This window comes from Dufourea novaeangliae, unplaced genomic scaffold (genome assembly GCF_001272555.1).
Source record: "Dufourea novaeangliae isolate 0120121106 unplaced genomic scaffold, ASM127255v1 scaffold208, whole genome shotgun sequence".
NCBI classification, from domain to species: domain Eukaryota; kingdom Metazoa; phylum Arthropoda; class Insecta; order Hymenoptera; family Halictidae; genus Dufourea; species Dufourea novaeangliae.
The window spans coordinates 2,061,003-2,083,620 of NW_015374114.1; the positions used below are offsets into that span (position 1 = coordinate 2,061,003).

Below are 22,618 nucleotides of genomic sequence, written 5' to 3' on the forward strand. Positions count from 1 at the left end.
GTTATTATATATGTATATATGTATATTAGAGATGGCGTGAACTGCTACTTGTGAATCACGAGTGATTCGATCACGTTCGTTCCCAATAACGGTGAGTTTTCACAATGATTCGTGATTTTTCGTAATCGTTTCTGATTGGTGGAGAAAATTAACAGTTCTTTATGCGCGACGCATAACCTGTATATTTTATATTAACGACATCGAAAGAAAAATTCGTATTATATCGTATAAAGTGAAGGAATACTTAGACACACTGAAAAATAATGAATAAATTAATGATTGTACGTAATGTGAGGACTTTGTTAGAGGGCGCTGAGGATGTATGTTACGGAACGAATGGTGTGATATTTAGTTAAAAAGTATTTAGGTGTAGAGAAAGAATTCTGGATGTAAGAATGATTGAAGAGCAGTAGTAAGTAAGGTAAAATAGCATTGTAAGAATAAGTTAGAAAATAGAGAGGCAATATAGGTAAGACGAAGTAAAATAGAGAAGTAAAGTTAGGGTAGACAGGTATTTGAGATTTATACTAAGAAAAACCGATAGGAATAAGCATAATGGATAAAGAAGCAAGGAAGGAAAGGGTGGATTCTGAACAGGAGGAAGTGTTAGGAGGGAAAATCGAATGCACACCAAACAGTGAAAAGAAGAAAAGAGGAAGGCCTTCATTGGAGAAGAGCTCAAGAAACAGAAAGATGACAGAGATATGGCAAATGGATACCAGAGGAGGAGGAGAAGTAAGTGACCAAGAAGAAGAAGAAGAAGAACAGATAGTTAAAAAGAAAGATTTGAAGATTGGAAGCCAGTATGGTTATTGTGGAAACGGATAGCTGGGAAGCAAAACAAGAAATAATGGGAAAGAAAGGAAAATTAGGAAATAAGAAAATATATATAGACCATGATTTGACAGTAGAAGAGAGGACGGTGCAGAGAATCCTAAGAGAAAGAGCCAGGAAAGAAAGAACAGAAGGAAATGAAGTAAGAGTGGGTTACAGAAAAATAAGGATTAAAGGAAAATGGTATGAGTGAAACGAGGAGGAGGAGGATAAGGTAGAAGAGAGAGAGAATTTTCAGAAGTAGCCTCACAAAATAAGAAAAATAAGATAAGGGAAAAGGGAAGAGGAGGAGCAGAGAATGGATGCAACATAAGGAGTGAAAAAGGGAACGACAAGAGAAATAATTTGGAGAAGTACAAAAAAGGTAGACTGTTGTTCAGGAATGTAGCAGGAGTTAAGAGAAAAGACAGAGGATTTTGGGAATATATAGAGAAATTTGATTTTGTAGGACTGACAGAAACATGGGTGGAGCAAAAGAGATGGGAGGGATTGAAGAAAAAAATTACCAAAAGGGTTTACGTGGAACTACCAGCCAGCAAAAAGAGAGAAGAGGAAAGGAAGAGCAAGTGGTAGGATTATAATTGGGGTTAGAGAGGGCTGGGAGTTAATAGGAGAAAGTAATGAAGCAAAAGGGCTAGTAGGAACTAAGATTAAAATAGGAGAAGAAGTATGGAACATTTGGACGATCTACAGAGAGAGAAAAAGAAAAACGGAGAATAGAAACAAGATTACAATAGAAACATGGAGGGAGCACTTCATGTAATTCATTGTAAAATCATATTGAATACGATTTTCTGTTTAAAGATCAAGGACTTACGATCGCAGTGAGCAAATTCACTCAAGATGAAAAATCGCAATCACGGTCGTGAATAAAGTTAAATCACAACGTGATCAATCGTGATCGTGATCGTGATGCGGCGATCACTGCGATAAATCACCGTTAGTGATTTTGCACGCTATCTCTAATTCGTAGTGTGTCGTGAACAGTACTGATATCAAATCTACGATCCCTAAGTGGTATTGTTTTATACTTATACTCCTATTGTCCCACTACGGTACTGATAAAAAGTATTAAAAAGCAATCTGACGGTATCACGAGTCACAGCGATAACACGGTGTATTTAATTGGCCGCGCATTCGCAGCTACGAAATCAAATGAAAAAGTGAGAAAAGTAGTAAACTTGGCGTGGACAATTCCATTCCAAACAGTGTTAAAGTGATAAAAAGTTCGAGGCAAACCTTTGCAGTAACGTGAATTTCATAATTCGTCACGGTGACAAACGACGTCAGTCAGGTATTTCGCATTCGGAATCTTTTCATTTAATCGGTTTACACCGATACAATACATATCGGTGTATCATCAGATCTCCTCTTGATGATTTTATTTAAGACACGTGCCATCGTATTCTATCAACGAAAAGGTATTGTACGATATGAGTATGAAGGCAAGAACCTTGAGACTACCCGAACTATACAACTGTGATATAATACAAGATTCCTTCAATAAATTACAGAACTGGATAAAAATCTCTAGTTTTTTGAATTTTCGAGAAATGAAACAGTCGTTATAACCTTGAATAGGTCACGTGCTGACATTTCCATAAAACTATATTTAAGCGACACTAAATTAAAAGAATAAAAAGTTATTAAGTCTAAGTTATTATCCTGGAAACACTACAGAATTAATATAAAAAAAGAATGTTATCATCGACCTCACATTCTGAAGGGCCTTTCAACAAATTTAATAGTAACTGGGGTGCAGACCAAACCGTTCTGATCAATACGTACACAACAAGCTATAATTAGATCTAAAATCGACTATGGATCCATAATTTATGCATCGACAAATATTAATATGTACTCTGAAAACTCTCGATACGATTTCACAATGCGGCTTTGAGAATAGCAACCGGAGCATTCGGCAGAACAAGTCCTCAAGTCCTGTGCAAAGTATACCACGTGTGGTGTATGGCTGGTCAACCTTCCACCTTACCAAGAAAAATATTAATCGGTCTAAGCGCCTAATCATCTTTTTTTTTAACATTTCACTGTTTAGTTTCATGTTTGATAAGCACATTTTGTCGGTTTACTGTGACCTGCTTTTCCTAGCGTAAACATGTTTTAAATACATATCAGGGGGTTGTATGCAGACATTGCTGATATTCAGTGTTTTGTTTGGAATCAGTGTTGGTACCTACCATACATAAGTACCACAATTACAGTCGACTCTGTGTTTATCTGGATTTGTTGGTTCTATTACTCCGTAGATGATTAGATTGCGCTTATTTAATTCTATTTCGTAGGTCGATAATTTCTTTAATATAGATTTCAATCGATGGTTCCGTAACTGCGGAAATTCTTTCATTTCTATTTTCAGTTCATTTACCTCCTGTTCGAATTCATCTTTTGTGTTAATTTCGATTTATTCCAAGTTTTGCTGTACGTACATACACACTGATGTTACGCAGCACCATCAGTTTACAAATACATAATTTTTCTTTTTTGTGGTACCAGGTGGCGGGGTGTTAATTGTGCAATAATCATTTGAAAATTGGTTGAAAAATCCAACTTAATTTACCTTTTTGTTGAAGTACATCATTATTTTTTACAATTAATGCAGAGCATTAGTGTAACGTGTGTATCTCTATAACGTTCAAGCAAAGCCAACGATAATAGGTAATCAACGACCGACAATGGGTCGTCGAATTTTTAGACTGTTCGGATTTTTCTTAACGCTGGTGCATCTTTCGCAACAGGTAATGCGTTGAATCGTTTACTTGATATCGGAAGAATGATTCGTTCGATATTCGATTATTTAACACTTAACAATGACGGATTAACAGGCGACAGCGACAGAGCATGAGCCAAGGAATTACTACATCGCGGCAGTGGTGGAATTCTCGCCTAAAGTTGAGCAATGTGGCCCGTTAACCCTACAAAAGAATAGGGAAATGTACATCGAATACATTGAAAAAGCAAAAAAACAGGTGAGACAACTCGATTGAAATTTCCTTCGGTCGGGATTGACTTACGACTTACGACAGTTTTGACGCATCGTGCGTTTAACATTTTTCAGGACAGCGACATTATAGTATTCCCAGAGGATGGCCTGACATCGGTAAGAATGCCAGAAAAATCGGAAATGATGTCTTGGGCAACGGTTGTACCTTCCGCCGACGAAAAATACGTTCCGTGCGAATATCATCGACCGGGCGTCAGCGAAGTAAGTTAGGTATCGTACGGTATTATAACTTTTATAAATGGAGTAACCACGCGAGTACGCTGGCCATGTCGTGTATTTCCTACGGTTTCTATCCTACGTCCGTCCCGAAAGTCCTACGGATGTTCCCAAGACTTAAATTTCGGATATTCTAGGAATTGTCCGTCTCGGAAGTTCTACGGATGTTCTCAAAACTTATATTTTGCATGTATCTAGGACTGTCCGTTTCTTAAGTCTTACGAATGTTTGTAGGATTAAGTCCGTCAAGATCATTCTCTACCAGGATCGCTTCACCATATATCATTATACATATATGCCACCACATATGAAGACCAAACATGGACGAAGTGATCCAGGTTATAACGTGACCTTCCTTTCCTGTAACCTGTAACTCCAACATCATAACTTCTAAATGCCAGCCCATTCATGAGGGTTGGAGATGGCTGCACGAAGAACACTGCTGGGTCCTTTGCTGTCCTCTGGAGCTCTCAACCACTCCCGATTTCGCTGGATTTTGCCACAAGATGTTGCCGTTGTTAGGGAATATCCCATTCCCGATTCTCCTTCAATTTCCCAAGGTTTCTTGCAAAACAAATTCATTCGTACCACGTTCTCGATTTTCGCACAGACGTTGAAGCAGTTATCGTGCGCGGCTCGAAACAATAGCATTTACCTGGTAGTAAACATCGCCGAAATGGAATCGTGTGATCTCGGTCAGACGAATCGTGACCAACAATGCTTCTCAGTCAATGGAACGCGTTATCACAATACAAACGTGGTGTTTGACCGAACAGGAAGAATAATAGCGAGGTAAAGAAACGGTGTGTTCAAATTTTCACCATTCCTACTTATCTACTAAACATTTCCTTTAAGTGATTCTGTTCGCAATATGTATACCCCGTGTCCTTTCTTATTGGCTGCACACAGATATCGCAAAGTAAATCTCTATATGGAAAAACAATTCGATACGGTCGAACCGCCGGAAGTGGTTACCTTCAACACCGATTTCAACGTCACATTTGGTACATTCACGTGCTTCGATATACTATTTTACGTTCCGGCTCTAAACTTGACGAGGACGAATGGAATAACAAATATCGTGTATACTACAGCCTGGTTCTCCGAAGCACCATTCCTCACAGGTAAGTCGCTCAAAGACAAAGTCCTCTGTGGGGAGCTACAAGAGAGCCAACGGGCTCTTTCTTGGAGCAGAACTGCTTTATGCACATACACGCCTACATATACTTGATATTCTATATATATATTCTATCGTATCGAAAGATGATACAAGATGAACAAGTACGATCCTTATTTTAGCTGTTCAAACGCAATTCGGATGGTCTTATGCAGAGGACGTGAATCTGCTGGCAGCTGGATATCACAACGCGATGCAAGGAAACACGGGAAGTGGCATTTATTTGGGTACGTATATATACGTATGTACCATATATGTATATACACGTGCACGTACACGTACACGTACACGTACGCATACGAACGGGATCGAAATAATCGATCTAGTACAGCTGCTGCTTGTTTACGTAAATTTTTCATTCTCATTTCAACATTTTATGGGGTCGCCTCACCTTTGATTTTCCAGGTCGCGATGGAATAGCCGAAGCGACGTTTTCCAACCAGACTGGACACCGACTGTTGGTCTCTCGGGTACCCAAGACAAGAACTTCAAGGGAAAACAAGACAGAGAATGCGAAGCAATATGCCTCGACCGATATTTTCTACGCAACTAAACACCGCGCAGACACTATCGACGGAATACGTATTCTGCGCGATAATCTCGAACCCTTCGAATCCGTTCCTCTAAACGGAACATCGATGAATGAAACTATTTGTATCGGCACCTTTTGTTGCGACTTCGACGTTCGTACGACCCACCTCGAATCATCCAGCAACTATCGCGCTGTTGTTTACAACGGAATTCGTCTATACGGCACCGAAGTGAAAGCCGCTATTCGAGTATGCGCGTTAACACAATGTTCCAACCACTCGACCATTTCTTGCGGTGTTGTTCAACCATCGAACGTTACGTTTCTTCGTCTGACAATCACCGCGAAACTCGCCGATAGTCCAGTGATCCTGGCTATGCCAACCGTATTGAACTCCTCGCTGCTTCCGTTCGAACAATGGACCTATAATGAGCACATTGCCGAAAACCTAATGCACTTGACGCTCGCTCTGAATCAATCGACCAACGATCTTGCGACTTTTGGTATATACGTTCGGGAGTTTGCTAGAGATCATAACGGGAACGTTAAAACTGTCCCTTCCTTTGTAATAGTCCTTTCGTGCCTATCGATCTTAATGTTTTCCCTTTGCTTGTTCAACAACCTAGACTCCTAAAAACATATCGGGTCGATTCGTTTCAACGAGAAGGTCAAGTGCGTGTTCAAGAAATCGATTTTCCATCCACTGTCGCACGATATGTGAACCGATGTCTCGTACACACGGGTCGAGATGTGTCCGCGACCAAAACAAATACATACCTACAAACATGTTTCTACCTCTATGATAGCTCACGAGAGCTTTCAACAGTTGAAACCCACGTACTTAGTTTAGACGTGGCAAAGTGTTCAAACTGAAGACCTGATCCACACTGTTTGAAAAAGTTTCGACCTTTTACCTTGAATTTGAACGCCTCGCCACAACCAAACTTGTTTCAACGGTTTGCAGACTCATCGCTACTACACGGGACTGGGTCTGTGTGTATATATTGTATATACACATACACATATACGTTTTCTTGCGTCTGTGAAAAGGCAATACATCTGTTGATAACAACAATATAAAAAACAACGTACACATATATATGTATAGTCTTTTTTCTTTCTCTTGTTATCCAGTTATTAGCGTTCGAATGTTTTATAAATCGTCGAATTATAACCACGATCATATTCTCGGCGTATAGAACGAAAACGAACAGCAGTGTAATCGGCGAGCAAAACGAGATGTTTCGAATGTCGCGCGTTACAACATCCTGTATCGATCTATCTTTTTTGTCGACACAAATATTTGGAAACTGGTTGGACGCATGTCTTATTCGTTTGAAAAATCGATACGCTCATACAGACTTACCGAGGGTAAATTTTCAAGAGTATCGCAGGAAAACTGTTCGAGATGAGGACTTATCAACCGCCCGAAGCATCGATGAACGGAGAACAACCACTTCTTCGTCCGCTTTCGGTACATTATCTAATATGCTTCCTATACTTGCTTGTTCAACGTGCAATTCAACGATTAGAAACAAACCGCTTATTTCATTGACAGTTGCCAGCGTCGCAACCCTCTATGGGATAAAGTCTCACATGTTGCACTATGTGTACTTTTTGTCTGCGTCACGTGACATTTTGGCTGACGCACAGATTGAAATCAGCTTAAGAGATATAACAAAAAACGTTCGCCTATACAACTTTTATGTATTTCCTACTCCGTCGTACCTCCCATATCAGATCATAACGTACCTGAACGTATTTCAGTCCGCAAGTCGTCATAGATCAAGAAAGACTCGTGAATCACGCAGAATTAAGAGACCCGGAACGTGACGACGACAGAACTAAAAGACCCGAATGGTTGATCGTGATCGGAATTTGCACACACCTTGGTTGCATTCCAATTCCTAACGCTGGCATTATACCGGGTGGATTTTACTGTCCATGTCATGGATCCCACTTCGACGGGGCTGGACGTATACGCAAAGGGCCAGCGCCCACCAATTTGGAAATACCGCAATATGAATTTCTTCAAGACGATGCCATTCTCGTTGGTTGATATGAAAATTCATCGATCCCGCCAAAATTCTGAATTTTGGCCAGCATTTGCTATTTAAAACAACACCATGCGCAACTAATACTTTTTAACGAGAAAAAAACAATCGTAAGTTTAATGTCCGGAATGTAACGATCATATCAAACTTTTTATATTTACGGTAACTTGCGTTGTCACGTTCCATCGTCTATTCACTACTGTATGTATATTTTCTCTGTCTTGTAAATTTCATTGACACTACATTGATATAGCTTTCCGCATGCAAACACAAATTATGATCAAAAAGACTCGTAACGCCATTTACGATAATTCACTCAACCGCCACGTACATTAGTACCGCAGTTTGGCCATTATATGGCGCCACCATGACTTTTATTAACTGAATTACTACATACATATTTAAATTTGCTTCCGGTAGGGGAAAAGTCACGTAGGGACTCCTACCACTTGGTAAATTGATTGCAAGTACTAAAATAATTGTTAAATCGAATGTTAATTTGACATATATTTCAATAATTCTCGATATCAAATAGCAGGAGGTCCTTCCCTATGTCACTTTTTCCCCTAGTGGAAGCCGCGAGCTTGCTCTGAGGGTATGACCACTGACGAGGTATGTATAAGAATAGACCTTTCATCTTATGGGAGTTGGTGGCCGACCTAAACACTGTAGTACCGACACCTTAAAAAGCGTATGATTTTAGCGACCTCTACGTTTTGAGAACGGTGAATGTGCGGTGGCTAGTGGACACTAAAATGAAAATGAGGTACGTAACCCCAGGAAAAAGTGGACCGTAAAAATACATTGGATGAAATCTCTACTCCTATACCTCGTCTGTGGTATGACATAGTAATTTTATATGTCGCCACGGATTAGTTCCGTTAATCGCCGCATGGTGTGCAGGGCGCACATGGTCTGTCCACGCTAGAAATCCTCTAATCAGAGTTACGAAATGGTAGGGATGAAGTCGGCATTAGAAAGAGAGAACAGTAACTGGAGTAACTTTCCCCTCCTTCTAATGGGGCTATTGGTGAGGGATTTATTTACATGCGTACATCCGCGTACAGCATTCTTTCTCATCGCCCTCCACTCGCCTTCATTACTACCATAACACCGCGTAGTCTATTTATTATATATATATATATAGTTATTTATATGTCTCACGCGATTTCTGTTCATTTTCCACTACTACTCGATTTCTTTCGATTTGTTTACTCGAATAAAATACGAAAAACTGTTTTACATAATGACGCCACCAATGGAAAGAATACAAATTTTGGAATCGATTGAAAAGGATATTATCGTATGTCTGCAGAGCGCAGGTGAGCGACGTTTGTTTTCCTTCGCGTCAACTGTTAAAAACAAAATTTCATACATCAGTTTTGTCGCTGCGTAGGGCAAGCTTTTGTAGAGCTGAGTAAAGAAAAGTCTAGTTTAAAACAGGCCGAGGCGCAAACCCAACAGTTCCTGAAAACGTTGGGCCACGTAGAATCAAAGTTAAGCGAACAAATCAATTATTTAACCCAAGTTTCGACAGGTAAGAATAAGTTACTCATCATTTGAAATGATTTTCATCGGTTCAACGAATCCTACTTCGTGTTGTTTTTTCTTAGGTCAACCGCACGAAGGCTCTGGGTATGCGAGTCAAAAAGTTTTGCAAATGGCATGGCATAGGTTAGAACACGCACGAAGCAGAGTGAACGAATTAGAACGTATTAAGAACAAACCAAGATGAACATCTAAAAGTAATTTTTTTCTCGACAAATTACTGCATCCATGCATCCATTCATTCAAATTTTAAACCTAATGGCCAAATCGAGCCGATGAGTATCAAAATAATTCGTATTAATCGTTGTATTCCTAGAGTAATCTTCTACCATTTTGCTGCCAGTATTCGCGGTATTCGTCATCCGCGAAAGGGTCCGCAAGTACTACTTAGTGCATATACACGTATGTACATATGTCGGAATGAACTGTGTATACATATATCCATGTTTTCGGGTCTATTATACAGAGTTTCATTATTAATTCAATAAAAATCTTTTAATTATGACTTACTTTTTCTTTGTTGTTTCTACACTGGAATTAGGCAAATTTTTAATAACTTTTCACGCAAATGATAAATTACGTGATACAGCAAAACAAATTCGACAGTAATTTAGTATGGACTCTTTTCATCAAGGTCATAAGTAGCGACTCGCTGGTTCGTAAAGCATCAGCGTACTTGCAGAACAACGACCAGTAGCGAAAAAGTTAAAAATAAAGAGTGCACTGTAAATTACACCTTGAAAATGGCTAAAAAAAAAAAAAACGGTAGAAATAATTTTTTAAATCATTTATTTCCGTATTAATCCATGCTGTACCTTTGTCGTATACTGCTATGAAATAAAATTCATAATCTAAAGATCACATCTGTTACAACATGCAAATTAAATGGCAGTAAAGTGTACAAGTCCGAGATCCTTCCACTACTGCAATGAATCTCATTCAGTTTGGAGAAAACTGACCAGTCAGGGCAACGAGCTATCTACAACACCCATACTACGTTTTACCGTAGCAGCCAAACAAAGCCGTGATCGTCTCTCTTCATCCAACTGTTTCGTCAACAAAGACATTTGTGATTGTAAGTCTGTCATTTGATTTTTCAACGTTTTAACCGTTTCCGATAATGTCCTAAAAGTTGAACAAACGTACGCTACTGGCAATTACACATCGCACTTGTCACTGCTATCCAATAGAAATGTTTACCTGTTGCTACAAAAATCCCAGTCTCCTTTGTTATGCATCAAAGATGTTCTGTCGCGTGCTTTGTGCGCACCATAATCCAACACTGCTAGAACGCAGATACAATACATGATACGACATTACTGTACATTCAAGATCGACCCGTCTTAAAAAAAACAATCAATGCGATCGATGACCTACAAGTTGATTCCCCAGAGTGTACGGTGAATCTAGCATTCACGGTAAGGCAGTATGCCTCGATAACCTTTAGTATAATCGCGTCTTCTTCAAATTGTCGTTCATCTGAAAACAAGATAGCACATTATTATTATCATTATTACTGTTATTATTATTATTATTGTTATTATTATTATTATTATTATTATTATTATTATTGACTTGCAGTATTTCCTCTCTCTGCAGTCACACCGTTTGAGCCTGGCGGTACGGTGCTTCTACAAAACAGCGGACACGACTGTACAATTGTTTCGTTCGTGAATTTCTGTTTTACTTCTTATTCAATCATCGTTACCCCTCTTTTCGGCTTTCTTTCTTTCGCTATCGGAAAGTCAAACACAGTAGAGGTAGCGAGGCGATTATAAAGAGGTCGACAAAAACTGGTCACACAGAGGAAATACTGTACGAATACTTTTTTAAAGTACAATTTGGAGTTTGGAATTCATACTAGACGGTCGTGGTGAACGCGATAAATCCAAACTCGGATCAGTTTTGCCAAACACCCTGAGGTTGTAGAGAGGAGAAGCTGGACGTAACGAAGCAATGGACCAAGGTGTTCTAATTCCTAAAGGTGGACACTGTTCCACAATCGATCGTTGTTGTTGCGGTTGTGGTTGCTGTGACTGTTGCTGTTTGCCATTCTGTTGACTGCACATCTGATATAGCAGGAAAACCAAGTATTAGATGAGTAAAAACCTAACGTATCAAGACAATAGTTGATTGCGGTTCGCTGAACTGACAGTGTAAAAGTTTGAAAACCTCTCGTTATGTCAATGTTTTACAAGAATCGAATAGAAAAATCACAAACCAATTAACCGTTTACAAGACAAACTATTTCTTTGAAATGGAATGTGTTAGTAAAGCGGAAAGCTTGCTTCACACAACATGGCTGTGGTGAAACTGAAGCATACGCTCGTTATGTACAATACACAGTATGTATCTACAATTAGTAAGAAAAATTGGTGAATATGTTAACTGTGAACGAGAAAAGAAAACAGCCATGCCATGGAAGCTTGCCTTGATTCGTGCATCCAGAATACGGTATAGATTTCTTCAACCACCAATGAGCGTACAATCCCGATGTATAAACTTGACTCGAAGTTTCACTGAAATCGCCTTTGATGACAGAACGGTTCGGTGGAATCGGATGTCTTCCAACTTTTCTTACGATAGTTCGATGCGCATACGGTATCGGTTGCGTAAACCTTTTTCGCATTGGATGTTCAGACTTATCTAGACACGCTTCATCCGCGGTTTCTTCTACTTGTATTTCGTTGCCATCGTGTAAAGGTGGACTAGAAACTTTGCAAATCGAAGAAATCAAAGTACCGTCGGCGTTTCTTGATAAATCGGACAGATGCGCAGTGCCCCTAGGAGTGGAATCAAATGGTGACGTGCAAATGCATTGATGTGCAAACTTGTTTTCATCATTTTCACTTTCGTCGAAAGAATTTCGTTCAGGTGCTCCAGCATCATACTTATTACTGATACAAGTATACGATTTACAAGAGTTAATCTCAGACGAATTCAAACGATAACTTTCGACCATACCCGAATCCGACGAGTGCACACTAGCAGTCTCTCGACGTGCAGATGTCTGACATTGATAGGCATTATTCTTGTTGCACATATTTATAATCGGATGATGGAGAAAAGCAACGGTACTTGATTGATCTTGGACGAATGCGGTGTTTTTCCAACAATTCGTTGCAACTGTTGTAGCGACGCCTGCGAGCTGCTGTCTCTTTACGTGACCGGGTCGTTTCCGATAGAAATCACGGGTATTCGGTAAGGACAGGGACAGATTATCTGCAAAACGCGATTCACAGGCAGCAAGACTGTTTGTGTGATCGGTCGTGGTAATGGAGCCAGACGGAGTGGCGGTAGAATTTAGAACGGCAACAGGTAAACTTATGCTGGATTCGCGTATACTGTTCCGTTCGGACAAAAATTCCGTTAAAGTTGAACTACTTCTTATCCCCACCGTACTAAGATCAATGTCGCCCAATTCATACTTGACATCTAAAGTTATCGTAGATTTACGCAACGTTGTTGTGTCGTCGAATCGTTCGTTTCCCGCGATTTCCTTCGTTTCAGAACTCATCGTTTCGGAATCGTTGGACTGACGTCGATTACTCGTTTGCATCGGAAACACCGTGTAAGTGATTAGATTAGGCTTTCGCATCTTCACAGTACTTAAATCCGGTTTCAAAACATATTGCACGTATAATAATCTTTTCAGTAGTTCGGAACGTATAATTTTTCTCTTTACCAGCTTCGAAAAATATCTCGAGAGACGAGTGAACGGAGGTAGATTACAACTCACGCGTGACGTTGTCGAAGATTTCACAAGGCTGCTGTTTGTTTGTTCTTGAATTAAAAGTTCGATCCACCGTTGTTGTTCCTCTTTGGTGGCACACAGCACGAGAATACTTTCGATCATAGGTCCTAAAGCAACACTCGAGACAGGGAAATTCAGCTCTGCGACTTCCTTCGTAAATGTACACTTAAATTCTGTTCTATCTAGACAGTCACTATTATCTTACCTGTAATTTCAAATGCATTTCTAATGTCGTCATTGTCTTCTGTCGGTATAATATTAATTCCAGTCAGTGGAAGCTTTCCCTATAAAATGGGAGCACATGTAATTCAAAATTCCTTAGGCGTGCTGCGTTTGTTTGACCAAAGTGACAGCAGCAAGATACGACGCAAACAAACTTTCATATTATATACCTCATAAACAAAAGAACTCATTCTCGGGCTGGTACTGAGTACCAATAGAGTCGTAGAAAAAAGCACAAAGTATCTATCTCGACGATCTAATCCGGTTGTTCCGCTTCCTAATGTTACAGATCCGACATAAAGTATTTCCCCGAGCGAGTTCAATTCCTCTCCCTCCCATCCTTTGATACCGCTAGTTAATATTTGAAGCGCCAGTTCACGTTGTTTTCGAATAGACGCACACTTGTCCTACACAACAAATTACAAAACGCAAAAAGCGATACGTACACTGTAAATATAATAATTGAAAAATTCAATTTCATGCAAATATCGAACAGTTAAATAAACATACCGCTAATTCTCTGTATACGGATATACTACGCTGGGTATCCCCTCTGTCCGGATGATTCTTTTCCATATACCTTTCTAGTTCTTGGAGCATGGCAGAATATTTGTCCAGTCTACGAAAAGGTTTACTTAGACCGGTCGTTAATACTAAAATCCCGGGTGATATTGCACCGCTACGTTCCATAAATTCGTTCAGCTCGTCTCTAAAATGCCAGAGTATTATTTTTGAGAACAACATATACAATATTTCTATTGTACAGATTATAGATGATAATTGTACATACAGTAATAACTGATCTGTAGTACGTACCTGTAGCGATCTAATATACATACTGCCCGTGGATGATTAGCGCAATATGCAGTATGAATAGATTTCAGTCTCGGCGCGAGAGTTAGGAAAAGATTGCCAAGTCTCAATGAACTTCCTTGTGTCATGGCTGCTTCTAAACTGGTAAGCAATCGTTGGTGCGATTCCAAAACTTCATGCACATTACCAAGAAGCTGTTTGTATTCCTCTATGCTTAGTCTAGACAAAATATCGTAAACTGTTAAGCTCAATGCATAAAAAATATTATACGCTAGATAGACTCTCACATGTTAGCAGGTTCTAATGGAATTAAGAAGTTGTTTATCAAGCCCTGTAGTTCAGCGACGTTGACTCTTTCCGAATCAACAATATCTTTTAATACGATATCACGATTGAGTTTCTGATTCGCAGGGGACTCGGTGGTTGTTTTTTCCGGAGACATTTTGCAGATTGTTGCCAGTGCCCCATCTGAAAAACATATTAGCTGTACAATTAAATAACACAAATCTCAATCCTCGTAATATCGGAAGGGAGGGAGGGAGGGGTACTCTGTGTACACTTAATCACTATTTTGAGAATTCTCCCTAAAATAATTACTTATAAATTTCGGAAAAATTAGATGTTGTGTAAAAATATATCCTTACATGTGAACATAATGATAATAACAATAACAATATTGTTTTATTTTTTGAAAAAGTTCAGAAACAATAAAAAATAATCTCTAGTGCGTAAAGAAATGCCATAGCAAACTTAAAATAATACAATAAACTAAAGAAGACAACAATTGTGTATGGTTCACATATCAATAATATATATAAGCTTATTAGAAACTCAATACCTGGAGCCCTGCATTCTTTTACATAATTTGATGGAAACCAGCCTGTTTTGTCATGCAACGTGCCTTCCCACCAACTTTCCTCATCCATTTGGGTTATCATTATAGTGTCTCCTTTTTTGAAACATAGCTAAAACAGTACAAAGATAATTAAAATACAAAAGTAATTGTAATCTTAATCCTAGATCGGCACACCTGAGTATTCCATAAACCCAACAAAATTTTTCTGCATAAATAAATAAACGAATAGAGATTTATTTGATAAGATTATCTCCACTTTTTCTATTTGAAACTTCTGTTCTCAAATAAAAATCCCCAAAATCATTTTTTATTATTCATTTTATACTGTTAAATGCAGTTTTTCCTGCAGAATACTGTTTTTTGCTACAGTATCATAAAATGATTACAAATATAAAATTTTGAACTTCTAATTTGACAGTATTAAACTAGATACCTGAAAGTATTTTACTGAATTTATGCAGAACTTTTTACATGCTTTAAACATGCGAAAATCACACTGAATCCAAAAGACTCCAATGTGAGAGGTGATAAACAAAAAAAAAAAAAAAAAAAACCGCACGCCGATCCATGGCAATCTTGTTTGTATTAAGAATATGATATCCAACAACAAGCTACAGACATACTTCGTCGTTGTTTTGTCCTTTGAAGGAGTAAAGCGCAGTCACAAATTTTGGTGTCTCAGATTTGGACATGATCGTTAATACGTAAATGGACAATTCGACGATCGCTTTAGCAAGATCGTTGTATATTTCCTTTTCGATTTGAATCTTTTTCCACTCTCTTTGTCACTTCAATTTAAACACACTTAAAAGCATGAAACAGATCGAGAACACTCGTCACAGCATCCAGTCCACGTTGATCGTACTACGCAAATCTTTAGAAAAATGTTTCGGTGTTCTATATTCTCGAGCTATCGTGTAATAACATTATATATGTATTATAAATCAAATTGTACGTTTAACTTTATTTCGCCTGACTATACAACATTTCTTTTTTGTGTTGTGTAGTCAATCGTACTCGATTGCGTATAACGAATTATTATGCAGTATGTACATATATATGTAAGTAGATAGGTGGGTTGGAAAATCTGAAATTAACCAAAACTATAGTTGATATAATAGTCGTACATATAAGAAAGGTAGATATTACTCTTATATGTACACACAGATGCGCGTGACATCTCAGCAGGCTTAACCAACTATTAATACTCCAATTACACATCATATTACCCACATACGTTAGTGAAGTGTATTCGCCACCTAGCGTCCGTTACCAAAAACCCAAGCGACTGGGAGAAACGTCACCACAGACCGTCTGTTCCAACCGAAAAATAGTTGGCGCCGAATGTTAACGTATCTTAACGATTTATATCTCACAAAATAGCTCCCAATTTGCTCCTTCCGAATCTGAAATTGTTCCCCCAGCACCGTTAATAGTTAATGAGATATTCGCAAAAGAAAAAGTAACAATTTGTTGTTAACAAAATAGGTAGTAAATGACCTTTATACACAAATAATATGATACCAAAGAATTGCTCCTGATCTGTTTTATAATAATCAATAGTCAGATATCTAAATAATTTTGCATGTGAGGGTACGTCTCATACACACGGGGTCTCTGGGCCACTTACGGGGTTCTATGACCCCACGCTCTCACCACCCGAGGCTCTATGACCCCACACTCTCACCACACGGGGTCTCTGGCGCCTCCGCCGGGGATTCTATGACCCCACGGTCTCACCACACGCGGTCTCTGGCGCCACCGGAAAATAGTGGGCGCCGAATGTTAACGTATCTTAACGATTTATATCTCAAAACATTGCTCCCGATTTGCTCTTTCCGAATCTGAAATTGCTCGTATCGCACCGTTTATATTTAATGAGATATTCGCAAATAAAATAAAAATTTGTTATCTGCAAAATAGATAGGAAATGGTCTTTTTACAAGCAGATCATGGTACCGAAAAATTGCTCCTGATCTGTTTTATAATATTCAATGGTCAGATATCTTAATAACAATGAAATAATTTTGCATACATGTTACGTAGGCTATGACGTCATACATGACATTTGTTTGGTTCCCCGGCTTTCGCTGGGGGAAAAAGTGGCATAAGGGAAGGACGTACTACAACTTGGTAAATATAATTCAAGTACTGCATTACATTAAATATGGTTAAAATGAATGTTAATTTCGTATAAATTTCAGTAATTCCCATTTTAAGAATGTCACTTTTTTGCGTTTTACACGTACCTCAGAAACAGGCGATGACTTTTACGTTGATGAGAAATCCAATTTCGATTGTATGCTGAAAGTCATCAACTCCAATGGTATCAGATTATTTCTTGAAAGTCTCTGAATTGGGTGTTTTCTTTCTTGTTTCGGCAAATAAAGGAAGCTTGTCAGGTCGGCGAATGAAGTTGCTGGTATCGGATTTTTCTTCAGATATATTGGACATACGTACAGATATAGAAATACAAATAGAAACGAATAGAGTGTCCGTAATAGTAATCGTAACGGTGTGTTGGTCGGTGTCGTGGTCATTGTCATCGCTATCGATGTCCCTTGCGTAAAGGCGTACAGACCGCGGTGGTGAGTTGCAAATTAGTTTGCAATCATATTCTCGTTGTGTTTCGATCGATGTCGAAACGAAATTCATTTTTTATATGGTAACGATCAATATGCAGCAGCAGACAACGATGTTCGATGCGCTAACAAGAACAGACAATAAAATTGGCGTGGTATTACAAGGATATAATACACGGCGACGCACAGGTACAGGGATAATATGTATGTATGTATGTATGTATGTATGTATGTATGTATGTATGTATGTATGTATGTATGTATGTATGTAATAACATTGATCGAAGAAATTGCCTAATCGATAGGCTGTGGTCCGCATTCTGGGTATCCGTCAGCGTATCTGGTCGCGTAGTTGTAGTAGTAATTATACATATACCTAAGGAGATATTCGTCAAAAAAACTCGTTACCCGAAGGCAATGCAAAGCCTGTTTGGTCGGACAACGGTGTTCGGCTCCTTCGCGAATAGTGTTTCGACTTTCATGCGGTTTCCGTTAAACCTAACTATCATTCACGAAGGATTTGCGAAAGTTTAAGCAGATGGACGGATAATCGTCACCGAACATCTTGTCCGCCCCATAACGGGAATTGATATTGTTTTTTTTTTTTTATCGCTTTTACCCTTTCGTTTCCTTGCCCTTTCTTGACGTATTTTATTCGTTATCGATTTGGTCCTTTCTATTAGGTGGCTCCCTCGTTCTCGATTTTCTTTCAAAAAGAAAAACACGAGCGCGAACGTGGCGTTTAACGTCGCTGCTCTCACTTTTAATACGATCGAGGGAAGAGCAGAGGACGGTTTCGTCAAAAGGAGGAAACACAGACAAAAAACTAACACGATTGGGATGCATACCTTCGTGCTTTTTACATAAATTAAGAGCGGAAGAGAGTTGTTGTCGTTTTGTCTCAACACATGGAGCACATCGCACGATCCGTACAACAAGGAAAGTTACTTGTTTCCAAGTAAGCGTTTCGTACGCGATCGACGAGACGACTGTTTCGCCGCCCACCTGGCACATAATCTTACGTCATCATAAAATAAGGGTATGTACACGAGATCGATGAATTCGGTTTGCGAATCATCCTTTTCGCGCCAATAATTTTACACATTCAAACGTGTCCATATACATATGTATGTATGTATGTATGTATGTATGTATGTATGTATGTATGTATGTATGTATGTATGTACCTACATACAACATTCCAGAATCTCTTCTCGAAGTTCTTTTTTACAACCAACCATCGTAAACATAAAATTCAATCTGCCACGCGACAATAGAAGCGAATATCAATAAACTAGTAACGTGAAGTTTTTAAAAGTAATCGTGATTACTTCGTAAACGACCAGTTCTTACCGACTATTTAGTCGAGTCGTTGCTCGAATTTGTCGCGTAAATTTCTGACGCAATTATGACATTCTATAATCTAGAATCTAGAAGGTTTCTTTAAATCGCGGAAAGGCTTTTCTTATCTGATGAGTGAGGAGGAGGAGGAGGAGGAGGATGAGGGGGGAGGCGAGTGAGGACGTGAGCGCGAGAAAGAGAGAAAGAGAGAGAGAAGATTTTCAAAGATACAGTAGCATAAATTGTTGCCGATTGTTACGCATTTCGGGCCAGTCTTCTGGGATACGCCGTAAGTGCAGGGTACATGTTATGTGCGCTAAAAATCTCGTACAGGAATTCAACTCGAATAGTTGTGTAAAATGTTTCATGTTTGAAAATTTTCAATCTGTCGTCTCGTAGATTAAATCGTGTCTTTGTCATTGTACACATTTAGGAATCGGATCGAGTTCATTCTCATGATTGGTGGGCAGGAAAAATTTATGGACTGAACCACCGTTAATTCATGATTTTGTTCAAGTCATCGAGAAATCTAGAAAATGAAAAGAATCTAAAGCGTATGCACTCCCGTACGAGTTTCTAATGGCATATGTAAGTTTTGATGACTACTAACAATAAGTTCATTCGCTCTTTTTCTAACATGCTAAATATGTGATGCTAACTAGAACAGTTATTTTTGCCTATGTAAGATTTCTACGGTTCCGACGAGCATAGATTGCTTATTTGCTTAGTTTGTTGTTGCATCGTACAATCGAACAACGATACGTAGAATGAGTTACGATATGAAGAAAAAAAAGTACGTTGAGTGATAGCATAATTGCAAAAGGAAAAACAGAATAATTATCGGGTTAGTGAAATAGCAATGGGAAGATTCTAAAGTTGATATTACTATCGCATACGATTAGAAAAAGTTCTCATTAGATTTGATTGCTCTTGATTCGTCAAAGATGCTGTGCCTCCTCTGATTATAGACAGTAGAAATGAAAAGGAATTACATATTGCAGGAATACGAACGCGTTAAATGATCCGACCGTAGCATGTACAGTGGACTCTAACTGTATTGCCACTGAACATATTGCCACACGCGGCATTTTCCCTTCACACGTACGTACCTTCACGTCGGCACACCAGTACGACCCAGCTTTTGCGTAAGCGCCGAGGCCGAGGCTATGACGGTAGAACTTAACATGGAGAAGGCTCTGAACTGATTGCCATTTCACTCCCCTACAGCTCGGACTATGGCAATATAGTTAGACTCGACTGTATTTATCCTTGTTTCTGTAAAATCCGTTGGCTTCCGTTACAGTGTTAATCCGTACTACTTTTTACATACATGTGTTTTATGAAAACAGAGAAGAGATTGCTTTATACGAAACATATGTTTTCAATCGTTAGGGTATGTCGACAAGAATGTTGGGTAGCTGATCGGTTCACTGAGAATACAATTCTTACGTTGTAATCTTTGCACACACGTGTATGAACGTGCGTGCTTTGTGCGTTTGGAAAAGTGATACGTGTCGGTGCAGTAACCCTGGATAACGATGAACGGGAAATTGTGTAAGCGTGAATGCAAACGAAAAGATTATCCGAATCAGAAGAGAGACTACATAGAAAAGAAAAGGAAAAGAAATCCGACAAGAAGAAAAGAGTAAACGCGATTATAGGTTAAAAGTTAAGAAATAAGGTGGTTTGCTTCAGCTTTGAGGGTAGATCGACGGTAGAGAGAATAAACATCGCGACATTACGTCCAAGTTAAAGAACATGCAAGTTCTCGCAACTCTTGGACTTGCTATCTCTCGCCCATACCTTACCCAACAAATTTCGTACCTTTAGACTCGTGCTAGTACGACTACCGCGATATTTTTTCGGCGAATTATTTTCAGAGCATGATCCCAGAGGCGATTTACTGCGGTTCTTTCGGGATCTTTTACGAAAGAGATCTCTGGTCCTTTCAGGATTCTCAAGTTTCAACCGAATCTGCGTGAGTAAGCCAACAAGAAGTTCGTCGACGTTATGGTTAATCCCAACGGAAGTCTCGATGAATTTGCAATCGTAGGATGTAGCCATCGACTTTCCTTCTGCAACACGAAACAGCGACATATGTTTGTGCAAGTAGAATTCTGTGAAAATCGATTCACGATTCACGATTCACGATTCACGATTCACGATTCACGATTCACGATACACGACACACGCGAACATATTCCGATAATTTATATTGAAAAGAAATGAAAAGATTTGCGATAGAGTTTGAAAGGTAGAGTAGGCTGTTCGCCGTCCGACACTAGTGTGCTCGATGTGCCCTCGATATGCTCGATTCGCGTGTTTCGCTCGCATCGACTTCAACTCCAAGGCTGCTACATATATCAACATATGTATATGTACATGAATTTATCCGTGAGAGGGCGGCGCGGATAGGGGTGTCAGCCTCTTACCTGCGGTCGAAACCAATCGACTGCGAACGAGGTCGACTTTGTTTCCAACAAGGATTACCGCTCGTGCCGAGACATGATCGCTGCGCCAAAGAGTTTGCAAGACCTCTTCGGCTATGCGTACCGAACCTCGATCTGTCGTCGAGTAGACGACACAGTACGCGTGCGGTTCGTACGTCGCTATGCAAGTTTCTGGCTGCAAAAAGAAACGAATTCGAATTCCAGGCGGTAATTTAAAAGAAACCGTCGATATCGTCGATATACGATCAATACCGAAACTTCATTCGTCTTAGGTATTCTTATCTAGAGTTTCTAGTTGGACATTTAGTGGATTCTATTCGCTACGATTTTGTTAAAATCTAGATTGCGCGGTACAACCGAATTCGAAGTGTACGTTAACGAATCCTACCGAATATGTACCTGGCAACACAGCTTCTGATCTGATCGATCATCGGACCGCTCTTACGGTTGACCGATCTTGTTACGGTTCGACGCTCGTCAATCGACGTTCCTCACGATGCCTCGCCGAGCTGCACTAACACGCTCGTCGCTCGCTAATTAACGTTGCGCGCTCGACCACGTACCTCTTTTTTTCTACGTGTGACCCTATCTATCGCTTTCACTATCATTCGATTATTCGAATAATCCGAAAGTATTATAAGATGGTGGTGGTAGTAGCAATGGTAGGTAACAACAGGAATAGCAGTAGTAGTAGTAGTAGCAGCAGCAATAGTAGTAGTGGTAATAGTAATGTAGAATACGCACAGAAAGCTTTAGGACCATCGTCAGGAATAGAGTTTCGAAATAGGAGAATAAGGACGATGATAGTTTGCAACTGTGATATTTATCTTACATATGTATTTCGCTCATGTCGATATACCGTATAGAGTATAAAGAACCGAATCGAGACGGACCACGTTTATATCATAGTTAACATCCAAGTTGCAACTTACCGTGATCTCGGCACAGGAATGATCGATGAAAGTCAGCTCGGATTCTTCTCCGGCCAAGAGGACGCTGACAGTCTTTTCTCCGGACTCGTCGTCTGCCGGAAGCAGAAGCACGCGACGCGTTTTGTTGCGTGAAAACGACACACAGTTAAGGTGAGATGAGACAAAAAAGGAAACCGACCTCACATTTAGAATAACGTAAGTAGAATTTACATCACTCACCGATCGAAGTATCGTAAGCATGAAGGTACTCGGAAGTCATAAATTGGGACACTAGCGAGCTTTTCCCTA

The 22,618-nt window shown here is 39.4% G+C and overlaps 4 protein-coding genes across 5 annotated transcripts in view; 3 read left to right on the plus strand and 1 right to left on the minus strand.

The window, feature by feature from the left end:
• The first annotated feature begins 374 nt into the window (after nt 1-374).
• LOC107191008 (vanin-like protein 2) lies at nt 375-6,867 on the plus strand. 2 transcript variants are annotated; one of them, XM_015579927.1, is made up of 8 exons: nt 375-421; nt 3,349-3,590; nt 3,678-3,821; nt 3,911-4,057; nt 4,683-4,864; nt 4,982-5,196; nt 5,372-5,476; nt 5,655-6,867. In XM_015579927.1, the coding sequence occupies exons 2-8, from the start codon at nt 3,528-3,530 to the stop codon at nt 6,410-6,412; spliced, it is 1,614 nt and encodes a 537-aa protein (XP_015435413.1). In that variant the 5' UTR covers nt 375-421; nt 3,349-3,527; the 3' UTR covers nt 6,413-6,867. The 2 variants fall into 2 exon arrangements, with proteins under 2 accessions (XP_015435413.1, XP_015435414.1); XM_015579928.1 differs by having other exon boundaries at nt 404-421; nt 3,426-3,590.
• A 150-nt stretch (nt 6,868-7,017) lies between these two features.
• Nucleotides 7,018-7,837, plus strand: LOC107190904 (cytochrome b-c1 complex subunit Rieske, mitochondrial-like). Its single transcript, XM_015579790.1, has 3 exons — nt 7,018-7,252; nt 7,337-7,502; nt 7,546-7,837. Exons 1-3 carry the CDS (start codon nt 7,018-7,020, stop codon nt 7,835-7,837), a joined length of 693 nt encoding a protein of 230 aa, XP_015435276.1.
• Nucleotides 7,838-8,872: 1,035 nt separating this feature from the next.
• Nucleotides 8,873-9,885, plus strand: LOC107191030 (mediator of RNA polymerase II transcription subunit 11). The gene is made up of 3 exons (XM_015579971.1): nt 8,873-9,154; nt 9,229-9,369; nt 9,446-9,885. Exons 1-3 carry the CDS (start codon nt 9,079-9,081, stop codon nt 9,565-9,567), a joined length of 339 nt encoding a protein of 112 aa, XP_015435457.1. The 5' UTR covers nt 8,873-9,078; the 3' UTR covers nt 9,568-9,885.
• A 302-nt stretch (nt 9,886-10,187) lies between these two features.
• LOC107191029 overlaps nt 10,188-22,618 on the minus strand; it is a 17,532-nt gene continuing 5,101 nt past the window's right edge. Inside the window, exons 7-21 of the mRNA XM_015579970.1 lie at nt 22,550-22,618; nt 22,331-22,422; nt 21,381-21,573; nt 20,773-21,023; nt 15,008-15,134; nt 14,457-14,637; nt 14,173-14,388; nt 13,867-14,065; nt 13,527-13,763; nt 13,340-13,418; nt 13,120-13,241; nt 11,242-11,449; nt 10,758-10,859; nt 10,581-10,665; nt 10,188-10,505 (exon numbers count right to left, since the gene is read on the minus strand). The exon at nt 22,550-22,618 is cut by the window's right edge and continues 122 nt beyond it. Coding sequence (XP_015435456.1) covers nt 10,343-10,505; nt 10,581-10,665; nt 10,758-10,859; nt 11,242-11,449; nt 13,120-13,241; nt 13,340-13,418; nt 13,527-13,763; nt 13,867-14,065; nt 14,173-14,388; nt 14,457-14,637; nt 15,008-15,134; nt 20,773-21,023; nt 21,381-21,573; nt 22,331-22,422; nt 22,550-22,618 — 2,324 coding nt within the window. The 3' untranslated portion in view covers nt 10,188-10,342. The remainder of the gene's footprint in view (nt 10,506-10,580; nt 10,666-10,757; nt 10,860-11,241; nt 11,450-13,119; nt 13,242-13,339; nt 13,419-13,526; nt 13,764-13,866; nt 14,066-14,172; nt 14,389-14,456; nt 14,638-15,007; nt 15,135-20,772; nt 21,024-21,380; nt 21,574-22,330; nt 22,423-22,549) is intronic.